The sequence below is a fragment of the Apostichopus japonicus genome, chromosome 13, assembly GCF_037975245.1.
Source record: "Apostichopus japonicus isolate 1M-3 chromosome 13, ASM3797524v1, whole genome shotgun sequence".
Classification (NCBI taxonomy): domain Eukaryota; kingdom Metazoa; phylum Echinodermata; class Holothuroidea; order Aspidochirotida; family Stichopodidae; genus Apostichopus; species Apostichopus japonicus.
Window position 1 is genome coordinate 18,642,339 of NC_092573.1, and position 23,849 is coordinate 18,666,187.

The window sequence follows — 23,849 nt, forward strand, 5'->3', positions numbered from 1 at the left end:
CTGAATCCTTTGAATAGGGGAGAAAATAGTGTGAAGTTGAATATTTAGCTACAAATAGCTTTTAATTATTAGAGTATCTTAGAGAGAACACCAAATGATTCTACATTAGAAATAGATTATCGTTACCAAAAACAATACTTGCTAGAGTGCTCAAATTGCTTGCTTATTCATTAATCTTAATACAAGCTGAGAGACAACATGTACTTTGAAAGATTATGCTGTCTCACAGACAGTGAAGTCGCGGGCCTCATAACCGTGATTTCAAGTACTAATCGAAAAGTGTAAAATCTACCCAAAAGAAGTTATAAGTTTAGTAGTAAACCCAAATGTGTGCAGAGGATATTAACTTGTAGCATGATATAATAAGTTTTTCATCGAGATTTTCACGATAATACATATTTGTCTAAGTTTAGTCGCATATAGTCATTAAGAAATTCAGGACTGCATTAGGCCTATCTCACTGAATTCAAAGTGACATATCCAAAGTTTTCACGAAGGCTTGTGAATGGGATAACGGATTATAAATCTTCATGTCTTATAAGTTATTGGTTATGTTCAAACATGTGGCAAACATTGCCTTCAAGACAAAGCAAGTTGTAGCTTCGTTTTAGTAAATCCGGACCACTTTAGCTTGTTCGGTAAAGTGATTCAAAATTAGAGGGCGTTTGTTAAACAGTCAGCACAGAAATTGCGAACATGAAAAGCTGACAAACGACCACATCATCGCGATCTTCAGTGAAAATCCCGTCCACATGTCATCCAGTCATTCCCGACTACAAACAGGACTAAAACATATACCATTTGTCTCAATGGGAAGAACACCTCTTTATTCACGCCGATATAAAAATCCAGTCAGTCGGATAAACTTTTCTTACGAACCTGCAAGTTGTTGATGATGTTGTAACTTTTCGCGAAACTAGGCCTACTGTACGTAGCCTTTTAGCGCACGGACGGCTTCGCCTACTTACCTCTCGGCTCTACAAAGCTAGTACAACTGACGTACTGAAGCGTGACACAGTGGTTGATCACTACTGACTGATTGTTTTACCCACCAAGGCCTAGTTAGTTGATGCAGAAACGGACAAGCCAAACGCAGTTCTACTGTTACTTAGGAGTGCGTACTCAAGATTTAAGCCCCAGCTAGGCTAGTGCGACCTTCCAACTGCAAATGAAATTTTTTACAGTTGTATTATAGCATTGCCATTAGCAATAGCTGACCTGTATCATGCAGAAATATGTAAGGTTACATCAATCTTTACCTTAGTAACCTTGGGCCTACCCCTTGAATTGTCACAGCTATTTTGTTTTCGCTCATTATCAGTGCTATCAAGCTAACATACAAAACAAGTAGGCCACACATTAACTATGAGTAACCCACCAAATTCTGCAGGCACAATACCATTGCTTCCACCCCCACCATCGAAAGCAACTGTTACCAGTCATGTAAGGCCGGGAACAGTAGAAAGAGATAAGAATGATCATGTCTCTCCATTGGGAGAGGTGCAGAATGCAAAGAATGCTGCAGTTTTTGTTTTTAGTGATTCCACAATGGTTGCTAAAGAGATCAACAACCAAAACAACTTTGAACTTAGACCACGAGGCAAGGACAGACCAGTTAGAAGAAGTGAACCTCCAGAGGTGGTACTTTTAGATAGAGAAATTAAAGATGGGGACACATTGGAAAAATTTGCTCTTCTTTATGGTTGTTCTGTGAGTATAATTTGTCTTTTTCATAAATATGCCAAGTTAATGGCTCAAGCTTAGGAAGCAAGCAAAGTTATTAAGGGTATCAAGAGTTATTGTTATCACAATCTGACCCACAAGAGCAACTACAGCAAGAATAATTCTGTTTTGCAACTGAAGCTCCAGCTGACCTAAGTATACTTCCATTAGTGCTATGAAGAAAGAGGGGAACAGGTGGGATGGGAGAATTGTAAAGTACTTTAATAACCTTCCTTACTCAACCAGTGTTACTCTAAATACTATTATAATAACACTGAAATTAAGTTAGTACTGCAGGAGGAAATAAATAAAATAAAGGAAAGTTCTAATATACAAATGGAAATGTTAAAAGTAAGGTTGTGGCTTATCACCTGGCAACCTCTCCTTGTATATGTAGTTATCTCTGGAATAACCTATTCAAAGGGATATTTCAGACAAAGTTCTCTTTTTACTCAACAAAGAACCAAGTTATACCAGTAGAAATTTCTTCAGAGACTGAAGATATATATAGTAAAAGATAGACTCTTGTATATTTGGCTGCAATTATATGTTAATTTGCTTACATAGCCAAAGGAATGGTAAAGTTGTAACTTTCATGTGCTGTTATTTCACTAGATTGCTGAGCTGAAACAGGCAAACAAGATCTCCAGCGGCCAAGATTTTTTCGCTCTGAGAACGATTAAGATTCCGGTGAAGAAATATGGACTCCTGACAGAATCGGATGAGGACAGGAGATTAAACCGCAGGACTCCAGCGGAGAGCACGGTGACATCACCAACAGAATCATACAAATCCATAAATTACAGCGGTGACTCTGATGACAGTGACGTCTTGTACAGGACAGTCAGTATAGCAGGTTCCATAGAAGAATCGGAAGAAGGCAAGAAGTTTCTACGTAGCATGGATAAAGATTTAGAAAAGATTATTAGAAAAACGCAAACTCAGAAGGAGAGCCTAGAGGAAGTGGCATCTTTCTTGAATGGGAAAAGTATACATCCATTAGCCTATCCAAAAGCAGGACAACAGCTGGACTGTTGGACCTTAGCTTGGTGGAATGCAAAACGAACATTAATGCTATATGTTATTCTTATAGTAAGTATATTACTTATTATAGGTCTTTATCTTTATAATTCATATCCCTCCCCCACCACCTCCCCCACCACCTCCCCCCACCACCTCCCCCCACCACCTCCCCATAAGTTTGATGCATTTTAGCATTTTGGTGCAGTAATGGTACGCTTACGAGTGTAGAATTGTTCAAAGCCATGTATGGGTAACCAAACTATCAATGGAGCACAAAATTAGATACTGTATGTCTTGGCAATTCAAGGTAAAAGAAAAATATTCGCAGTCTGTCAAATGTAAATACTATGGATAGAAAACTTTGTTCTTGATAAAATTTATTAAAATTATCATAACTGGTTACTTGGTTCATAAATGGGGTAAAGTTGCTATATATGTATTTATATATATATATCTATATATATGTATATTTCATGGTTATTACATAGTACATTGTTTAAAATATTTTCCTATATAAATTACTTGAAATTGGCTTTACTCTATAAACGGTGCAACATTGTACTTCCTGTGGTCAAACAACCCCCCCTAAAAAAAAACAAAGAAGAAGCAGCTTAAAGGAATTACAGTTGCTTTTTATTTGTTACAAAGTTTGCTGTTTCATTTTCCTCACTATTATCTCCGCCTAGAAATCTTTTGCCCAATTTACCAGCCAGAGAATATTTACAGTTGTATGTATAATTCTGTTCCATCATTCGTTCATACTGTAGAAGATTCGTCATCGCTTGCTAAACGGTGACCTCCTTTCATCACCAGTTTGCTTTTCATCTGATGACATTGTTACTTTTATCGTCAGTTGCTTTACCTACTGTACAGGTGGTACTTTTTGTCTATGGAAGATAAGGAGCTCACATAAAAAAAAAATCTATAAAAAAAAACAGCTTTTCGTCTCGATTTTCGTACATCTCAGATACTAATTTCTTCCGTCAGAGAGAAGTTCATTAGTTTGACTTGCTTCATTTTCCAATATTCCTGTACTCGGAAAAGTAATCCTGGTGGTAAAATCTTAAGAAACCAAGACAATCAGTAATTAATGTAAGTACTTGTTATAGACTTTATAGACTGCAATCTTGAGTTTGATACAAAAGCTGACAAGAGTAAGGTCAAAGGTCCTAGCTTTAAGCTAAAATCATGAGGTGTAAATTTCCCAGGGGATGCATTTTACTTGATTATGTATGACAAGTGTTGTATTGTATAGAATTATTGTAGGTTTATTGAAGGATATATGTGTAAGTATAAAGTTGCGATCAAACATAGTCTTATGTTCAAAGAAATTTAAATCCATCTGGATAGGGATGATTTGGGATTTAAAAAATTCTGTGAAACACTTTTATGGTCTTTTTAACTATGAAGTAAATTTATCGACTGGACCTGAAAGTTATCCATGTCCAATTGGGCTAAACAGTTATCTCTCTATGTGGTGGATACTGTTTCTGAAAACATTTTTGATCATTACTTGACGCACACTGTAGATAAGAACAGTTTTAACATTCAGTGCGTATAACTGGTACAGTGTGGTGGAATTTCTTAACTGTGACATTTTATTTGTTTCACAAAAAACCAGAGTCGTACAAATATGTCACAAATCATTTTAACATCAAAACTATATTAAGTTATATTCCATTAAGATATAATTAGCAACCAGTAATGAGAGTAATGTTGTCAGTTTTGAACAAATGTGAAAATATTAAATTAAGATCAAAATTTACTCCCCGTGTCTGCACCTGTGTGATTCATTTAGATTTTTCTCATGTATGACCAAACAGCTGAAAATGATCAGATCTTTGCACTGAGAAAATCTAGAGCCCAACCGGAATCAAGGAATCCACAAATAAAAGAAAATGTATATTAATGAAAGTATGAATATGCATATAGTCTTGAGCAATGAGCAGTAAACAACAGTGAACACATTATGCAAAGCAAAGGATGTGTTGCAGTAAATGGTAAAATGTACTATTAAATCAAAATGTGGTTGGAGTTCAGAGTAAAAAAATTAAACTTTGTCACTTCCATTACTCCAATGGAATCAAAGATATGTCAATGTTTGTGTTGATAAAAACATCTTTTGCCAAGGGTGCACACTGAAATGAAGATATTGACTGGATGTCGGATGTTAAGGGTTTAGAAATCGGTCCAACTGTCGGTGTCTGAAAAGAAGAGTCATTAACCGTAACCATGGTCACAAAGGATAAGCAGTTAGAAAGTTCCATGTACACTTAGTTTGAACTTATTTGCTAGTTTGAACCCAAAAAATATTAAATATTTGTGGTGCCTGTTTTGGCAGTTACAGTACATAAACATTATACAAGAAATTGACATACTTGAATGGTTTATTTACTATTAACTCTACATATGAAACTAAGGCTGCAGATTACAGTATCTATGTTGCTGTTCATACTGTAACTTTTTTTTTTGCGAAAGGTTCTACTCCACCAGGGTTGTTTTTTTTTTGTAGATATCTAAGGGGCCCAATTTTATATATTTATGAAAACATTTGCTCAGACATTTTCATTCAAACAGTTTGCCAATAAGGTACAGTCTTTGCATTTTTCAAGCAAAGAGCATCAATTATGAAGGTATTTTGGGGGTTATGGGTTATTCTGTATGGGTATGGAATATCATAACTAATGTGCTGATGTTATTATCAGCCTAGTTTTGGGAGACCAGGAAAACCTGAACAACATATGGACTCTTCTCATTTTTATTGTGCTTTTGGGATAATGTGGAGCTGTTGAAAAATTTAGTTGTAATACAGCTTAAAACTAAGATAATGTTGCTCTCCAATGTAAATATCTACTGTAACCTCCCAAAGTGATATCTTCATTCTGCTTGTTGGCCAAGCATACATGCTAATTGCTCTGTTGGACCATTTTTATCAATCAAGTCAGGATTTTAATTGTATTAAAATAAATCTTTAGCTAATGAATGTAAAATTGAATCGTAGTAACATTGCATGCAAGTATAGGACTTACAATGTTTCCATTTATTTAATTTATTAATATTTCAGTCAAGTCTATAGTTAAGTTGTACCTTGATGCAGGATCGATAAGGACATGGTCTTCCTAGGAATCAGATATTAAATTGAGGTATTTATAATTAAGATTGGTAGTTCAATGCTTGTTGAAATTTAAGCAATAAGTGATATTTGTTTGATTGATGGCATGTTTTGGAGGTATTAGGGATATCCCTTCATGTACAGCTAAACTTTCATCCAATGACTAAAGTGAAGAAAGTGCTTTGGCAATAGGTACCATTTACCATCGATTTCAATTGGTACGATTCGCAGAAGTTACAGTATCGGATATTGACTATGACCAAAATGTAATGACCATTTCAAAACTTTTGATAGTGTAAATGACATTCCAGGTCTAAGAATTTTTGTTTTTTCCTCACTTTGTTTAATACTTTATCCAAATTTCTATGATTCTAGAAACACTGTATCATTCAGAGTTGTTTCTGAGAGAAAATAACCTTGCTACAAGGAAAGCAGCCTGGACTCATAATAATTTGATTCGGGACTACAATGTTATCTGAAGTCAGTTGACATTTGTTACACTGTGTTCTTTCAAACCATTCAAAGCTATGCATGTGGTTTGTCAAGCATACGTTACAGGTATACCTTAAAGGTACTGAGTGCTACCCATATTCTTCAACAGGCAGAGAAAGGCAAGCTCCTATGGGTCCTCAAGATGAAGGCTTTTCAATGTCAAGGGTCACAAAAACTTTGCGGCAAAATAATCTAACTTTCTAGTTTTGGGTGGTGCATGCGAAATTAATTAAGTGGGAGGGGAGGGGGGGGGGGAGGAGGAGGTTGCACAAGGTGCCAAGAGCTCAGGATGGTAATCTGGCACTGCCATTAGGGTATAATTTATTTGCATCGTATTCAACATTTTGTGATATTTCTTGTAGCACATGCCGAGTAGCACTGCAGTGACATCTATATCAGGGTACCATTAAATGAGGACATGTTAATGTTGTTTTATTCTTCTCATCAAATTGATGCTTGTTTCTTGCTCATATTTTGTCTCTCTCTGTTATGGTACAGTATTGTGGATGGTAGTGATTGAGTAGTATTGAATTCATCTTAGAGTTGTTTGTCATTAAGTTTAGCCTAACACTGCCAGGATTAGTAGATAGTTTAAAGTCCATTGATTTAATCTATTGTAGATTATGAAACATCAGGAGGGGGTGTCTACCTGAATCCTCATCCTTATGTAGGCACATACTACTAATCTTGTACATTCTGATCTATGATATATGTATAAATAGTAATTGTTCACTGATACCAGGTATTACCTTCAATGTAACAAACTTCAATGTTTTTAGTAGTATAGAGATTTTGATATATCTCTGGCAGTTGGTCCATATACAGTGTATCGTTACTATACTGTTACATTACTCTACTGAATTTAAATCTTCAAGCAACCATGGCCAAAAGGCTAATTGCTTAAACTGCACCAAAGAAATATATTAATGGTCTTCCTCCAAGAATCCTGTTAAGACTGATAAAAAAATGCAATGGTCACCATAGTAACCTATGCTCAGTTTGATTTCAGTCATTTACAGCAGCAATTCACTGAATATTTCTTCATCACCGGTAAAATAAAATTAAGGGATTAAGACATCCCAGCTAAGTTAACTAGAAACCAAATTTTATTCTGAGAAAGACGGATGATCTTCATGCAAATGTTTCTTTCTGTTCAGATATTCAGTGAGGGGGGAAGGGGAGAGAGATGGCAGAGTGGTTGCTTGGCCGGATAGGGGACATGTTGACCAACTCTTAAAGCCCATCTATGCCTGTGCAATCTGACAAAGTTGAGAGGGAAAGTTTTAGAGGTCCTTATAGGATATTGAAAGGATACCAGTAGTCTAAGCTCATGGGCAATGGTTCTGATTTTTTTTTTCACAATGTCAAAAAAATGCACTCCAAAGTTTTGATGTCCTTACTGATATATCCTGACTTTGAATTTTTTTATACAGGCTTTTGGTTAATTCTGGCCCAGTTGTAGTGATATTTGCTTGACTTAATCAAGTAAGTCATTTAAATGCAAGGTCAATGCATGATCTGACATATACATAATATTTGTTATTTGCTCGATAAAGCCTTTTATTAAATCGTGAGAGACACTTTTCCTCTTGTCCAACAATGGTGAATGTCCTCATATCTGGCAAAGAGGAATGCCCTAATGTCAAAGTTAATCTTGTCCAACAATAGTGAATGTCTTCATCTCTGGCAAAGAGGAATGCCCTTATGTCCAACAATTGTGAAGTTAATATTGTCCAACAATAGTGAATGTCCTCATATCCGGCAAAGAGGAATGCCCTAATGTCCAACAATTGTGGATTTCATCTTGTCCAACAATGGTGAACGTCCTCATGCTTAAAAATGGTGTCCTCATGTCCAACAACGAAGAATGTCCTGCCAGCAAATTTAGTAACTTGCTCTGTGCTGACAGTGACATTGACCCTACATGTTGTTTGCCTTAAAGTAACATTCCTGATACACTCATATTTCTCTGTTGTACATGTATATATATCTTGGAAACCAAAGCTGATAAAAATCATAAATTGCCCTCAAAATCTTTCAATTTTGTTAGACAATCATGATTATCCTAAAATATCATTTTTATTCATCCATTTAAAGGTCATCACATCAATCTTAGTCCCAAATTTAAAAAAAAAAAAATTCCATTAAAAAAAAACCTTTCTGGAGGTTTTGACCTTCAAAGTTATTACCAGTACATTGTGAAACATTCAATCAGATAGTAGACTTGTTTTATTGAGGGTAAGTACATTATGGGTGGTAGGAAAATGCTTTTTGAAGATTATGAGTGCTCCTAAGGTGATATGGTAGCAATTTGAGGACAATGCTGATGTCCTATTTGATATTAAACAGTTTTTAAGAGTCAAAGTTGTATAGAAACAAGCATGCATGGCAAGGAATCTTCACACTGCTGTCTGCTTTACCAAAGAGTATATTGTCTTTAAATGGTCTAATATCTTATGCACAAAACCGCCATCTATGTTAATTAAGGTTCGCATCATTGATATTTGTTATCGTTTTTGTTTTAAATTACGATCTCTTTTATGTAACTTATTCCTGATCTTTGACATCCTTGGAAGGTGGATTTGCAGGATGGTGCCAAGTTAAATGTGTAAGAAAATGTAAACTGGAACAATCAAGATAAAATGTTGGGTTGATTAGTAGTCTTTAAACTATGCTTTATAGACATGAATAATAAAATATATTAAGATAAAAATAAATAGAAAAGTCCATTATGTTCTTGTCTTTATTAAGTCCTGTGGTTATAATGAACATTTCCAATTTCTGGTTTTCAAATGACTGAAATCACCACCTGGCACCGTTACAATACATAATTTCATCATTAGAATCTGTAAGTTCTTCTCTCCACATTCCTGACTACATCTATTAATCACCTGAACTTTCCACTTTCTTTAACAATAAATACCAAGAGTGAAATGATTTTAATCAGGCAAAGAATAGTTTGCATATGTTAACCGTGACTACGGGAGGCTATGCTGATACCAAGAAAGTAGAAAACCCCTTATTTTTTGGAGCTGATTTTGGTTTGATACCTTTTGACACAATCTTGAAATGCCTTTATTAAAAGCATATCATTAGCTTGAATGGTCATTTCAAATCAAATGATAAAGGTAAAGCGAACATTTTAGCAATAACTTCTATTTGCATGTGCTTACTAGCAAGATGGACAAGTGTCTGGAAAACCAAAACTCGGGAGCAAAACTGTCACGACAGAACAGAGACAGAGTTGTTGTCATCTGTTGCCTCTCTCATTAATGGTCATGGTCCCCATGCCACTATTAAGTTCTTTCCCATCACCTGAATGAGACCAGGACACTGTCAACACAAGTTGATATAATCCAGACAAATATATCACAAGCTCTTTTCTCTGCTTACATCCTCTCTTTTTTATTGAAAATCAGTTTCATCTCTGTTGTTGGTAGAAAAAAACGAGACCTCTTTGTCAGTGATCTTTACAAACCTATATTTTCCCGATATTTCCTGGTGATAAAATATTTAGTTGTACATTTCAGGCATTCTTCCTTCTAATGTAGAAGTTGCAGCACATCTTCTGATCACCTGCAGTATCTCTCTACCTTGTACTCTGTTGTACTTCTAGTTGTACCCAACATACTGTTACTTGTACTCTCTTAAAGTATCCTCTACTTAAATACTGCTCCTCATCATATCGGACGAACAGATCCTTGACGTTTGCCGATGATGGTCTATACAGAGCACCATTTTCTTGGGCAGCAGGGCTACAACCTTCTCATGACATCTAATATTTCTTCAGCTCACACCTTCTGGCCTCTTCAATAAGTGGGCCCTTCATCAGCTCCATTATCTTCATCCAAGTAATCCTCACCAGGATCAAAATAGCTCACTTGGTAGTCATCACCCTTTAAAAGGTGGAAAACATTGAGTTGTTTTCCTTTGACTTCACTTTACATTGTGATACCAAACAATGTTAAAATGTCATACATGCAACATCACACATCAACTGTTGTATTATCACAATATCTTCTCATATTTAACAAAAAATAATCATAATCTTTTACTTGAATAAATGTCATCATGGTGACATCTCCTTTAAAGTCCTCCCCTCTTGTTTTAATCTCACCGTGAGTGAAGTAGGGTGTGATGGAAGGAAATGGGGGGGGGGGAGGGAAGACGGGGAGGGAGTTGTATATCAGACAGATTCAAACCTTAGTTCACTCTAACAAATAATGCAGTTCATAGCTTGACTAGTCAACTTTCATTTTATATGATACAGAAGACCCCCCCAAAAAAAACATAAATTGATTCCTCATTAACACCCAATCGGATACAATAATTCTAAAGGGTGCGTTAATTTGATCATTTGGAAATTGTAACCTTTTTTGAATAACGTTAGATATTCAATTTCTTCAAATTGGAAAAGGGTGCAGTTATAAAGTGAAACGGAATGATTAAAACACTTCCCATCTCATATTTCTTACCTCTACCTCTTCTTCTTCTGAGTATACTATATCCTCTTCATCTGTCCCCGAGTCCTCACCTTTACCCTCCGCTGCTTTCTTCTGATCCCCTTGGCTTTCCTCTTCCTTCTTTTCTAAATTCTGAATATTCCAATGATAATTAAAAATAAAACGTGTACAATTTTTTGTTTTTTAATTTTGTATTCACAGATGAGAATATATGGGAGCAGAAATATGAGGCAGGGGTAGGTGCGAGAGAGAGAGGGCCGGGGGGGGGGGGGGGAGGTGATAGTGAGAATGGGGCAATAGGTATTACCAAACTTTAACTTTGGAAGTGTAGAAATCTAAGGGTAGTTGAGCCAAGGGTGAGTATAAAGAGCATATTAAACCTAAAATTTATCTTAATCTTCACTTCAGGGGCATTATAATGTTTCCAACAATATCCACTCTAAAATATTTGCAATGTACTTTATACATATCCCTCAGTTCAAGCTTTTACAAAGGCTGTCTGAAACAAGAATTTGATTGCTTTTACAGTCGTTTTTACTAACCATAATTGTTGAACTGTCAAAGATCGATTGACTCCAACATCAGAGTGATGAACTTCCCATTAAAACATGCTCTTCTGCATTGATCATAATATTTCTAAACATTAAATAAATGGATAAATAACTTATATTCATCTTACCTCCAATGTTTTCACAATTTCCTTCCCGTCAGACTTTGCAGTGACGTTTGGTTTGACATCTGAAAAGAAATATGCAAAGAGGTTTACTAGATGAAGTATATTTAGGGTTTATTACATTTGCAGTGACAGAGACATAGAGTTAACATATTTTATCCAAAGAAAAGGAGGCAAGTTGTCACAGATTGAAAAAGAGTCAAAGAGATAGTTGGGAGGATTTTGCTCTCCTTTGTGAAATTTTTTTTTTTTTTTTTGAAGGGTTAACACATGAAGATGGTACCAGATTTGAAGTTCAATCTATATATATGATCAAACAGGTGAAGGGCTGTTACTATTGGCAATTTGCTTCTCTGTGCTCTGAGCACAGGAGCTGGATTACCTACAAGTTGTCATCCAACGTTACCATCCAAGTGACCAAGCCAAATTACCATCAAGAAACTTCTTTTCCACTGAATTTGTTGGAAGTTTGTTGGAAATATCTAACAATCTAAACATTTTTTTTTTAAGTTTATTAATCCAAGACTGCACTCTGATAAAACAAGGACATGTCTGAGGACATCCGGACGTATGGTAACACTAACACATAATTTGAAAAAAACAAAATAGCCACATGTGGGAAGTTTTCTTTGGTCAGTGGTGATGGGAGGGAAACAGCATTTTGGCAGTATGACAGAGATCTTCACTGTAATGCCCATGACACAATCTTAACTCAGAGGTGACTTTGTAAAACATAAAACTGTTTTTCTATGTGACTTTTCAATTGCTATTTTGTTTGGTTGGATTTTGCCCAATACTCCCCAAATTTCCCATAATCTCCTGATTTTTTAAAATCTATTTTATTCATCTCCTATTCCAAGAATTTGTGTTCTGTAAACATTTGAAAATGTTCCCAAAACCAGAGCAAATTTTGCTCTGCTGTATTAGGGGTATTAATTACCAACCTCGTCTCTTTGAGAGTCTCCTGGTTTTCTGCAAGTAGTTTAGTTCCTTGGGTAAGTTCTTCCAGTTTGGTATCCATTGGTCATCGTTTGTTTGGGACTGGTACTTGTCAGAGTAGCGCTGTATGTCTGATATTAGAACATCAATATTCACAGCTTACTGTATATGACATCAAATTTGTACAAGTAAAAGAGTCAGACTGCAGGAAAGTTAGACCACTTTAAGTTAAAGGCTTTTCCATGCGTGGGAATAATAAAGACAGTCAGTGACTTCCAGAAGTTACTTTTGAAAAAATGAGAATTCTGAATGCTTATGCTAAAAAACTGGAGACTTTAAATATGTACCTTTTTTCTTGTCCAATGGCTTGATGTAAAATGGTGAATCTCTCATACTGCCACGGAATTCTTGCTTCAGAAGCAACATGTATTCATAAGACTCTCCCGACGCCAAAGGAACTGGTTTAAACTGAAGGGGCTGTTGGAAAATTAAATAAAGTTAACTAATCAGACCTCAATTAATTTAACTGTTTTATTTAAAGTTAACTGTCAATTCCATCAAGTCATTAGAGAGTTATGCAACAGTTGAACACATCTTACTTATTATAAAACAATCATATTTTCATAAGTTATTTGCCACATGCTGCATATTTTACACAATGATTTGATTGCTAATTCAATTCAATTCAATAATTTTCATAATTCCCCAAACGTATCCTAATTGAGAATTTCTGATATTGAAGGACATTGAATGACATTTCCTATCAGACTGCCTTACACTTGCTATAGTTTTTGCATTTAGTTGTTTGAAATTTTTTAACTGTCATGTTAATAGAAGAAGGTTCATGAAACTACTGAATACTACTACTAACTGTCTAATACAATGAAAATTGATTTATTGTTGAAAACAACTTGATACCATTCCAGAAGTAATTACACTCGAATGTGTTACTCACTCAAGAATGAGCATAAACTTAATAATATTGTCATTAGTATATATATCAAATGATATGCAATTAGCAATTTTGAAACAGGAACCAAAACATACTGGAATGCAAGAATATTAAATTTGAACACTGAATCAAAGAATGCGATGTCATCAATGTCCATACCTGAAATTTAGTTTATATTGCAATTCAAGTTTTCTTTTTCAGGCATTGTGCTTGGCATACGAAAAACCTAAAACTAAGGTAGAAGGATGACATGTACATCTTAGCATATAAAGGACATAATAATACAAATGTTAATAAAATACCGGAAAAGGTGGAGGTGGTTGCAAGACGGAAGCTGGTATGGCATCTGCGCCTCTACCTAGACCAAGCACTTCTGCCGTGTAAGAGAAAGCACTTCCTCTTCCTCTGCCTCGACCAGCCATTGCTGCACAAATTATAGTATTAGACCATACCTACAGTAAGATTCAAAAGGGAAGAAATACTGTAATAACAGTGATGCACTTTGGCAATGAATTAAATATTTGATGTTTCTCTTACACTATAATATTATATTGTTTCATTTACTTTTAGATTACATGCAAGACATACAGAGGATTGTTTGCTACTATGATTAGGTACTAATTTAGATTCCGTACCATTCCTAACCCCTAACCCTACTACCTAACCCTAATTACTAACCCCTAACCCTATTCCCTACTTCCTAACCCTACTTCCTAACCCCTAACCCTACTTCCTAACCCTAATTCCTAGCCCCTAGTAAGCTTTCCCATTCATATGGTACGGATTCTAAAGTTAGGCCCGATGATTATGTCAAATTGAACTTGGTCCACATCTCTTTAGTAATCATTTTCCTGCTGTATTATGTTAATTGCAGTCTTAGTTCCTTCTGGGATTTCATTATAATAAGCCTATATACCAGTACTAGCTATAGGATAGGCCCTAACATACTTTCTGCAATTGTCAGTGGTCCAGTTTTGGCGACTTCTGCATACATGGTACTCGGTCTATGCGATCAATGAGTAATATGTACACTTTCACTGCTGTTTGATGATTTGGAGCTTGCTTCTCTGTGGAGAGCCTTTTCAAAATTATTGAAAATATATGGGGTGGGGGGAGCCTTTGGAGGGGTCACACTAATTAGCGTCAACAGGCCGATTTCACGACAACTCACGACAACTCAAGACAACAAGTTTAAAATACCATCAAATACAATTGATGTTATCAGAGTATATCTGGAAACACGTTTAAAACTGACTGGAACCAGCGTGCATACATATTTTTCACGGGAAAAAATGTTTTTCTTCGTAAAAATCGCCAACTTTTTCCTAACGTTGAATTGGACGACGTGATGCCATTGCGCTTGCGCAATGGCATTGGACCGAACCATTACACTACAGGTAAGTGCAATTTTTCAATCGAGAATGGTACCCACAAAATAAAATCAGGCAAAATGATGGTAAGCAAGACTCTGTAAAGTTGATAATCACATATGTAAATTACAATGGAAAAACAATAAGAAATATTCATTATTTTTAAAACATTAAATAATTTGATTTGGAGTTCATTCACCATACTTTGGTGCTTTATTACTACGTCAACCCACCTTACCGACACTGTACACAGCAGTTCCCAAACCTAGCACAAACCCACCCATATTATAATGGTTCGGTCCGATGGCATTGCGCAAGCGCAATAGCATCACGTCGTCCAATTCAACGTTAGGAAAAAGTTAGCGATTTTTACGACAAAAACATTTTTTCCCGTGAAAAATATGTATGCACGCTGGTTCCAGTCAGTTTTAACGGTGTTTCCAGATATACTCTGATAACATTAATTGTATTTGATGGTAGTTTAAACTTGTTGTCTTGAGTTGTCGTGAAATCGGCCTGTTGACGCTAATTAGTGTGACCGCTTTGGAGCATGGGGGTGGTGGACTCAAATCTAAAAAGGAAGCTTGGCTAGGTCCAACCTAACTTAAAGAAGCAATAACAAGACATAGAACTCGCATAAATGCTTCTTTTCTCCACCCTACAATTACTTCAGATAACTTAGGTCTACACCTAGCCTGATCTTCAACTTAGCATAGGGCCTAGGCTAGGCGGCCTACATCAGTATCCTAACTCCTAATGTTATGACAAGTTCACGTTGTCAACGACAGCCCATAGGCTACAACTAATTAAGCTAGACTGTCCTGTTCGCAGTAGGATAGCCACTTTCTATGTCATTAATAGCTGCTACACTTTACCTCATGCCAAATAAAATACTTTATGCATTATTGAAGAAGCGAGGAATGATCCCGAAATCTTACCTAAATTCTCTTGACTTTTGCAATAGGACTCACTGGAAAGTACTTATTGCTCCATGTAAAATACAGCAAGAATGGGTTTCACGAAATTTATCTGAATTTTTTTCTTCAAATTGTGGGGTGACCAGAATAGGATGACTGTACTTGCTAATTTCGAAATAAGTGGGCACACTAACTGAAAGATCGGAGGGTGACGGTGTCACAGTATGTTAGCACCAATCAAAATAGATCTTAAAGAAGGTTTGGGGTTTCAGCCAATCGCTGCCAAGCACCCCAAATCAAGATGTCTGCGCCCATAGATGTAAACAAAGTGCAAAGCGTATACGAGAAGAATGGCGACTTCCAGCCCGACTTCAAGCCACTGATCTGTACAGATCAGTGCTTCAAGCGTGTATAGTCAAGGTGAAGGAGCATAGAAATAGAGAAATGGCGAGCGGTCGATTCGGGCGCTTTGGAAGTGATGGAGAAGTCCGAATTTCGATATAGCCTACCTATAACTAGTAGTAGGCATAGTATTAACTACTGTAGTTACTACTAGTACTAGCCTACTACTACTAGGCGTAACTGTATTTTAGGAATGTAACTGTGTTAGCCTTACTTAGGCCTGCAAACTGTACTGCCAGTGTCATGCACGGCAATTCACTCAGGTATTTTAATAATTATTAGTACCCTAGGGCCTAGGATCAATACTTAGCTTTGTACTGGTGGATCCAAGGGGAGGGGTGTCGTGCTTTCCCAAAGGCGATTCACAATATGTCTAATGCCCCATTGTTTGTCCTTTGTACACTGTATAACAATGTGCAGCGTATTGTCTGCAATTTTGAAAAATATAATATTATTACCTAGTACTCACTCCACATGTTCTTCAGCACTAGGCTATACTGTACGTATTTCGTGGACTTTTGTGGATGAAATTGGAAGCCCTCAGTTTGTAATGACTTTGTAAACTGCAGTGATTGAGATCCTTGTTTGGACAAGGTGTTGAGCTATTTTAATAAAATTGTGACAGGTGATCAGCATGAGATCCAAGAGAACTTGATATGTCATTCAAAAGCATGACTATACAGTCTGGCCTTAATTTCAAAAGATGGTTTACTGACAACACACCCTGGCAGAAGATGTCAATGATCGTTAACATGCTGATAAAAAAGATAGTACTAGCAGTATAGAAGCACAACCAAAAAACATTGGAAAGGAAAGTTAAGCTGCACTCAAAGACACACAAAATATTTTGCATGGTTCCATGACTGGTCTATGGAAGTTGCCATCATGGTATTGTATGAACGGAGACTCTGGAGCAAAATGTTGTTATTCCATATTTAATGGAGTGGCACCTGGTTAATGGAGATCTTGCACAGTGTATGTAAAATACTGGTGTAAGTCTGAGCAACTGGATATTCGAAAGACTCCCCCATATTGGAATGTTACTTTTAGCTCGAACAAGCTATGCCACTTGAACTATTGTGACTCAGAATCTTCACTCTGTCAATCTATCTAGCTGTTATCCATCTGTTATTCATCTTTCTATAGTACCTTTTTGAAGTAACTACTGAATGGGTGGTGTGAAAGCCCCTCATAGCACTGGGACTGTATGACAGCCTTTGGCTTAGCCATCCTTTACCAACTTTAAACCGTGCAGTCTTGTGTTTGAGCAAGTGGGATTGCTTGACAAAAGATTGAACTATTAAGTTTATGTAGACAGCTCAAAATTGGCAAAATACAATTAGCTTCCTAGTTGTGTTAACATGTAATAGATAACCATCAAGGTGGTAATTTTGTTCACCATACATGTATCTGTGCTAGCAGCCTAGGAGTCATCATTTACAGTTTGTATTTAGGAATTCTATAAAAATTATGTCTAATTCTTTCAGGTTGACACACGATGTGGTCGAGTACTTATTTATGAATCAAGTAGAGCCTTGTTTACAGGAAATCTGCAGCATATCATACAACATGCCAGTTTCAGGGTTTGCAAATCAATCAATCTTTTGGTTTATATGACCAGTTTACAGCACTTGGTAACTTATCAGTAGTATTAAAAAAGCTATATAAATTTAGGGTTAAAATTTCACAACTTGAGTGTGGTATTACATTTATCTATGGTTGTTTAAGTGCTCTGGAAACTCTTTTTGTGATGGATTTTTGTGAAAGTTGGATGCAATTTCCTCTGCAATGTCACAATTGCAACCACAAGCATTCCTCTGGCAACTAGAAATGTTCATCCTCTCAGTTTAGTCACTGAGCCGGTGTTCGTTCAATCATCTGTTGGCAAAATTTTCAGACATTGAATGAGAAGAAATTCAATAATTTCACCTATGGCAGTTTGCAAAACTTTTGCCAAAAGTGGGCAAAACTGGCAAATACTCTACACAAAATACAAGACATCACACTCATATTTTCATGCATATTGTGTTGAAACTTTTTATCTTTTCATTCTATTTATGTCAAGAGACATGCTGAAGGGCATAAGAAGCCTCATAGAGAAAGGTTCATGAGTGCAGTAGTAGCAAAAAGAAATGACAGTAATCACATAGAGACTGATTTGGCTGGACATAACTGAAAATTATATGTTCTACTAGTTTTATCAATTTTTATGTCTTTCACCAGCCATGATTGCTAATAATGAAGGCATACTGTGCATACCTGAAAAGGCAATGGGTTGGGAGGAGGCATATTTCTTGGTTTTGCAGGTTTATGTGTATGTAGTTGTTTAAAGCTGCAGTATGGTATAATGCAGTTGAACCTCATATTGTGATAAGTTAAATACTGTCCCTGGATACAGTTAGTATTTTACCTTTGCAGACATTCTTAGATGTTTACTCATTTAGGTACTGTAAAACTTCATAGGATCAAGCAAATGATCCAAATAACTATGATTGATCACAATTCAAGTCAATTGAGAAAGCACTGTATGCAAGCAGAATAACAATTAGAATGGTTGTTCAGTGATGATAAAAAAAGGGGGTGTGGCAGAAAAGGTTTGTAGGAATTTTTTCTCAAGTTACTATCATAATTATCATATTTCTGCCACCTAATCATACAGTTAATCAAGAAGAATTTTATACTAGTGACTAATAATTAGTAAGCAATGTTAAAATAAATAACAATTCTCAACATTAAAACGCTATAGAAATATGCCCTTTGCAAATCACAGGTGATATATGTTCTGTTCCTTTATTGACAGATCTATTTAGTCTAAAAAGGTTCTTTTCACTGTGAAAAAGTATTTTTTGTGGCATGAAATAGTTATCCTTCAGCAGGGTTCATATTATGTTATTTTCTGAACATTGCAGTAAATGAACCCACCCATTGTATGTTAAGCATTCTGTGGTTTCAGTCAGTCTTTTTAGTCAATTAAAATTTCCTTGCTGTCAAGGTAGTATGCAATTACCTCTTTGTTTAATTAACAAGACATATCATGTTGCATTGTGCCTGGATCAAAAACAACAGTTAACTTAAATTTATGTGCATTTTGTGTACGGCATTTTGTAGTTTTGGTTCCTTGCTGAAAGCAAAGGAACCTTTGTAATCAGGTCGGTGTGTGTGTGTGTATATGTGTATGTGTGTGACACTTAAGTTTTTATGCACGATAACTCAACAAGGGCTATGATTGATCAATGCTATATTTGGTGGGTGGGTGGGTGGTCCATAATTTGTTGATAAAAATATTGATTTTGGTGCTCATATCATGAATATTAATGAGGTCACAGGGTTAAACCTACAGTAGACAACCATAAGTCACAGTCCCATCAAAAGTGAGTGTGTTATTGATAGGTAGCTTACACATGGTGATGTGTGTTACAATTGATAACGTGTGTATTTATGAGGAGGTGTGGCTTTGTAAGGCAATTATTGATCTTTCTTCATAATTACATAATTGGAGTGTTCCCTGTTAATCAATGAGCAGCAGCAGGAACCATGAAATGTTTTCATTCTGGTTGACAGTACCTTGCTATGCCAAATGTATCTTGGAAATACCATAGCTGGTTGTGTTTCATATGTAAATTAGTATGTGTGCTTTGTGCTTGCTTATTTCTACTTACGATCTAGTTGCTGGAAAAAAGCAGTGATTTGTTTTGTTATTCAAGTGATATCAAAGCATATTTGTGGTGAATAAAGGCAATACTTTAATCTGGTGACATTGCAACAAGAGGACTGTACTTGGTGATTTCAATAAACTCAAGTCTCAATTGATAATGGTATTTGGTTGTTTATTTCATTAACTATTATTGACAGATGGATAAAAATCCACATTCTTGACATTTTTATTATTACGGAAGGGACTGAAATCTTGTCAAGGTGCTCTCTAGCATAACATAATTTAAAATTATTAGATGAACCCAATTGCCTGTGATGCTACATCATTTGATGTTGTGACAACTATCTCACATGCAACCAGCCTTCACACTAACTCCGTCAGCATGTCTACAGCACATACTGAGCAGAACATTTTGGGTGTGTCTCCCCTGGGGATACTGAGCAGAACATTTTGGGTGTGGCTCACCTGCCCCCCCCCCACCTATCTGTCATACCCTCACACTGGATGTGAATGACTGCAAGTGTGAGGGTCCATGTTTAATGTTACCACAAAAAACATGACTCTCTAGGGAGGCTGATTTATTTATAACATTTCCACTTTGCCCCCTCCCCCATACCCAAGTGTTTTCGTAGGGAAAACTCGGAAAGTTGCACCTACAACAGCACTCCTATAATGCTAACAACAGCCCGATCATTTAAGTTTGGAAAAGGCAATGGTCAGGCAAAACTCTTCTTCGCACCAACATCATGCAGTATACTACTGCCAAGGGGAGTGGGGCGGGGGATCAATAACCTCTCATAGGTTGGTCTGATAGGATGAAGAATCTCAACACTTTAAGGCTTATAGCTTTGAAATATGACAGGTTATGTATCTTACATTAATGTAAACAAAAGGGTATACATGGCTCTGAATGTAAGTAGAACATAAATTAGCTCTAAATTTAAGCTAACAAGAGCGCCCTCTACTAATATTTATTTGTTCCTTGGCCACATTTGTATGCCATATGCATTTTAATCACGGGACATTTTAAATCGGGCAAGACTATAAACAATAGTGAGTCCCATCTGTGGTCTTGTACCAACAACATAAGTTCTAAGTCAACGTGGCCTCCCACTGTGGCGTAGCCAACATTCAATTGTTAGGGGGCAAGATTTTTCTTAAGAGGGGTTGATGGTAGGAATTACCAAGAAATATATGTATTAACGGGCACCTCGTCTGCACAAATACACATCTAATGGTTCAGTGGAACATGACACACTTTCACTTAATTTACCTCTATAGCGGAGACAGTCGTCTTGGTTTCTGCATAATTCCGCACAATATGAAAAGGATACAGTGAATAAATTTGCTACTCTAATTCACAACATGCCCAGATTCCCACAGAAACAAGTTTCACTAGGCATATTCTCCACAAGTGGCATCATTGGTCGCTGAAAATAAACATGGGTTGCTAGCGTTAGTTTGTAACGGTTATACAACTGGCCAAATTATTGGCGCTTATTCTGTAGGACGATATTGATCAACGGTCTCCGTATGTGGGTATGATGAAGGCCCAAAATGTATAATATTTCGGTTTGATTACCAAGTTCTGACCTTACATGAAGTATGAACATGAGCCCTGAGGTATGAATACTTGTGATCAGAACTCGAAGAAATGTTAAAAAAAGTATAATTTTGAATACATCACTGGATCTCATTGGGGGGGGGGGGGGCAAGACTGTAGCACAAAGCAAATTTGAAGAAGAAAAAAAACCTGGCTCCCTCTGGCTACGCCACTGGCCTCCCCTAGCTGTATAGACTCGGAATGATATCATAATTATATACCCTTTCATTCTCCTCTCAATCCCTACAATAATGCATTTGATCGTCCTGATCATTGCATCAGTGGACCCAGCGAGTCCAATTCTATCACAAACAGTATTTTTATCGATTTTTATGACGTTATATTGTGGAGCGGTATTTTGCGCCAATGTAAACTTTGCCCGACTGGCTTGAAATTTTATATTTAAATAATAAAGACAAAGCTCAGTTTTGCAATGTCATATCGATTGCCTCCGACCTCTGGTAATTTTTTTATTATATTTTTTAAATTTTTGTATGTCTTTTTTAACATGCCGCCTTTTATTCAAGTATAAGAAAAGATGTGAAACTTAAGAAGTAAGAGAAAATGTCATGCTGTATATACGCCACAAATTATCATGCCATTGAATGTTGCATTTCCGACTTATTGACGTACACGACTACGTCACATCCGCTTGGAGTTAAAAGACGGGAAAATCGGGATTTAATTGACAAAACGTACCTTTCCAATTAGCTTTCAAGGTAATTATAAGTTTCAAGTTCACAGATCTTTCCAGTGCTGTGGGGTTTGCCTTAGAAAGTATTCTTATGAAGCGCCCTCACATGGAGAGCAACTTCCAATGAGCTTATACATGGATATCACGTGAAAGCATCGGTCTGCCATAATATGCATTCGGAGGTTCAGCTTCCTATAGACCTAATTCATTTAGACACCATAATTAATCAGGCTCATCCTAATGGTAAACCTATAGGGTGTGGGTTAACGCCATAATTGTTTCGAAAATTCTTTTCGAAGTCGAAATCCTTTCCACTGAATGCCGCACATGTAAATTTTAGTTCCAACCAAGATTTTGACTTTCTTAAGACTTTAATATTTTGGACATGCCATTCTCCTGTGATTCTGTGACGTTATCACACTCGTTTGGAAGGTGGGGAAGTTTTCCATAGAAACTATTAGTTCTGCAAGTTTCTTTCGATTTTTAGCCTCAGTTTGAAAATATGGCCAGTTTAGCACTTTAACCTTTAACCTTCTAAACCAGAAATGGTATGAGCATCCGTCTCGAATATGTTTGGGAACTAGTGACCCACTAAGCCATACAATTAGAAGATCGATCGGACCCTCACCCCCTTTAAAGACCCCCCCCCCCCCCACTCTTACGGAATACCTTTGAGAAAACAGGTGTATTGGACTATATATGCTACAAAACATGTGCATTATTGTGTACGTATAGCTGATCATGTGAAGGTTTATTTAGAAGCACTCCTTCCTTCCGCAAATTGTTCTCATCTGTTATTGGTATATTTCGAATCAGCCTGCTGAACTTTGGTCCGGTGGTTAGCTATTCAAACATCTTACATCACTGCTCATTTATTAGCCGTGCTGCTGTGGTATTTTTCTTTATTATTCACTTTTCTTAAAGGATAAGAACATCATTTACAAAAGGGCAATGAGCAGCCTAGTAATGAACAAATAAGAAACCAGAAAGTCAAAGATTTAGTGATTCCTTGCCGGGCCCATAGGAGAAATTTTGTTAGGGCTTTGATTTCAACTAGAGATTTGGATATACCATGTTTGTAGGTTATTCACAGTTTGGGCTGTATTGACCTTCACCAAAACAATAGGGTTATTTAATTGATATGGATCATCGACATACCAAGTACATATCAAAATCTTATTGCTTACTACAAAGATACTGGCCAGAGAGAACCTACAGGAACTCAGCAACTTACGCGAAATGCAGCTCGTACACCGGTTTCGTTGCGACAGTTTTGTACGGGTGCCTGATCCGGACGACGAAATGATATAAGCTTGTGCATCATGATCGTAATGCAGAAACATGTATGTGATGACAGTATGGTCGATGTTGGGTACCGTAGATTGGGTTTTCTGAAAACTGCTTCTCTTGACCTCAAAGGAAATTTGACACGCATGAAATTCCACAGCGATTTTGTTCTCACCAAAGGCAATCTACGTGCTTTGTTTGTACATTAACGCAATTTCCCCTTTAGAGTAATTTCTCACAAGATTTTCAGACTTTCACCTCAGATCTGCTGACCTCACATGACTGTTGACCCGCGTCCAATATAATAGGGATCTCCTACACAATATGGGCCATCTACATACTAAGTATGCAATCCTTCCAAGTTACCCCTTCCTACAAGATATTGTGTTAAAAAGCAGTTTAAGAGGTTTTTTAGTTTGACCTCTGGTGACCTCAAATGACCTTTGACCTCCACCAAAAACAATAGTAGTCTTTTTCCTAATATGGGTTACCCATATGAAGAGTATGAGTTACATACAAGCTTCAATTATTGAGATATCGTGTTT

The 23,849-nt window shown here is 36.6% G+C and overlaps 2 protein-coding genes and 1 long non-coding RNA gene across 3 annotated transcripts; 2 read left to right on the top strand and 1 right to left on the bottom strand.

The window, feature by feature from the left end:
* The first annotated feature begins 681 nt into the window (after window positions 1-681).
* On the top strand, window positions 682-8,883 carry LOC139978170 (lysM and putative peptidoglycan-binding domain-containing protein 3-like). The gene is made up of 2 exons (XM_071988091.1): window positions 682-1,710; window positions 2,338-8,883. The coding sequence occupies exons 1-2, from the start codon at window positions 1,366-1,368 to the stop codon at window positions 2,935-2,937; spliced, it is 945 nt and encodes a 314-aa protein (XP_071844192.1). The 5' UTR covers window positions 682-1,365; the 3' UTR covers window positions 2,938-8,883.
* Window positions 8,884-9,027: 144 nt separating this feature from the next.
* Window positions 9,028-15,841, bottom strand: LOC139978172 (DNA-directed RNA polymerase III subunit RPC7-like). The gene is made up of 7 exons (XM_071988093.1): window positions 15,685-15,841; window positions 13,679-13,828; window positions 12,772-12,901; window positions 12,430-12,555; window positions 11,492-11,550; window positions 10,825-10,944; window positions 9,028-10,245 (listed from the first exon to the last, which is right to left on the bottom strand). Exons 2-7 carry the CDS (start codon window positions 13,796-13,798, stop codon window positions 10,159-10,161), a joined length of 642 nt encoding a protein of 213 aa, XP_071844194.1. The 5' UTR covers window positions 13,799-13,828; window positions 15,685-15,841; the 3' UTR covers window positions 9,028-10,158.
* Window positions 15,842-15,866: 25 nt separating this feature from the next.
* LOC139978173 (uncharacterized) lies at window positions 15,867-19,878 on the top strand. The gene is made up of 2 exons (XR_011796916.1): window positions 15,867-16,083; window positions 17,553-19,878. It is a non-coding gene; the product is annotated as an uncharacterized lncRNA (long non-coding RNA).
* The last annotated feature ends 3,971 nt before the right edge of the window (window positions 19,879-23,849 follow it).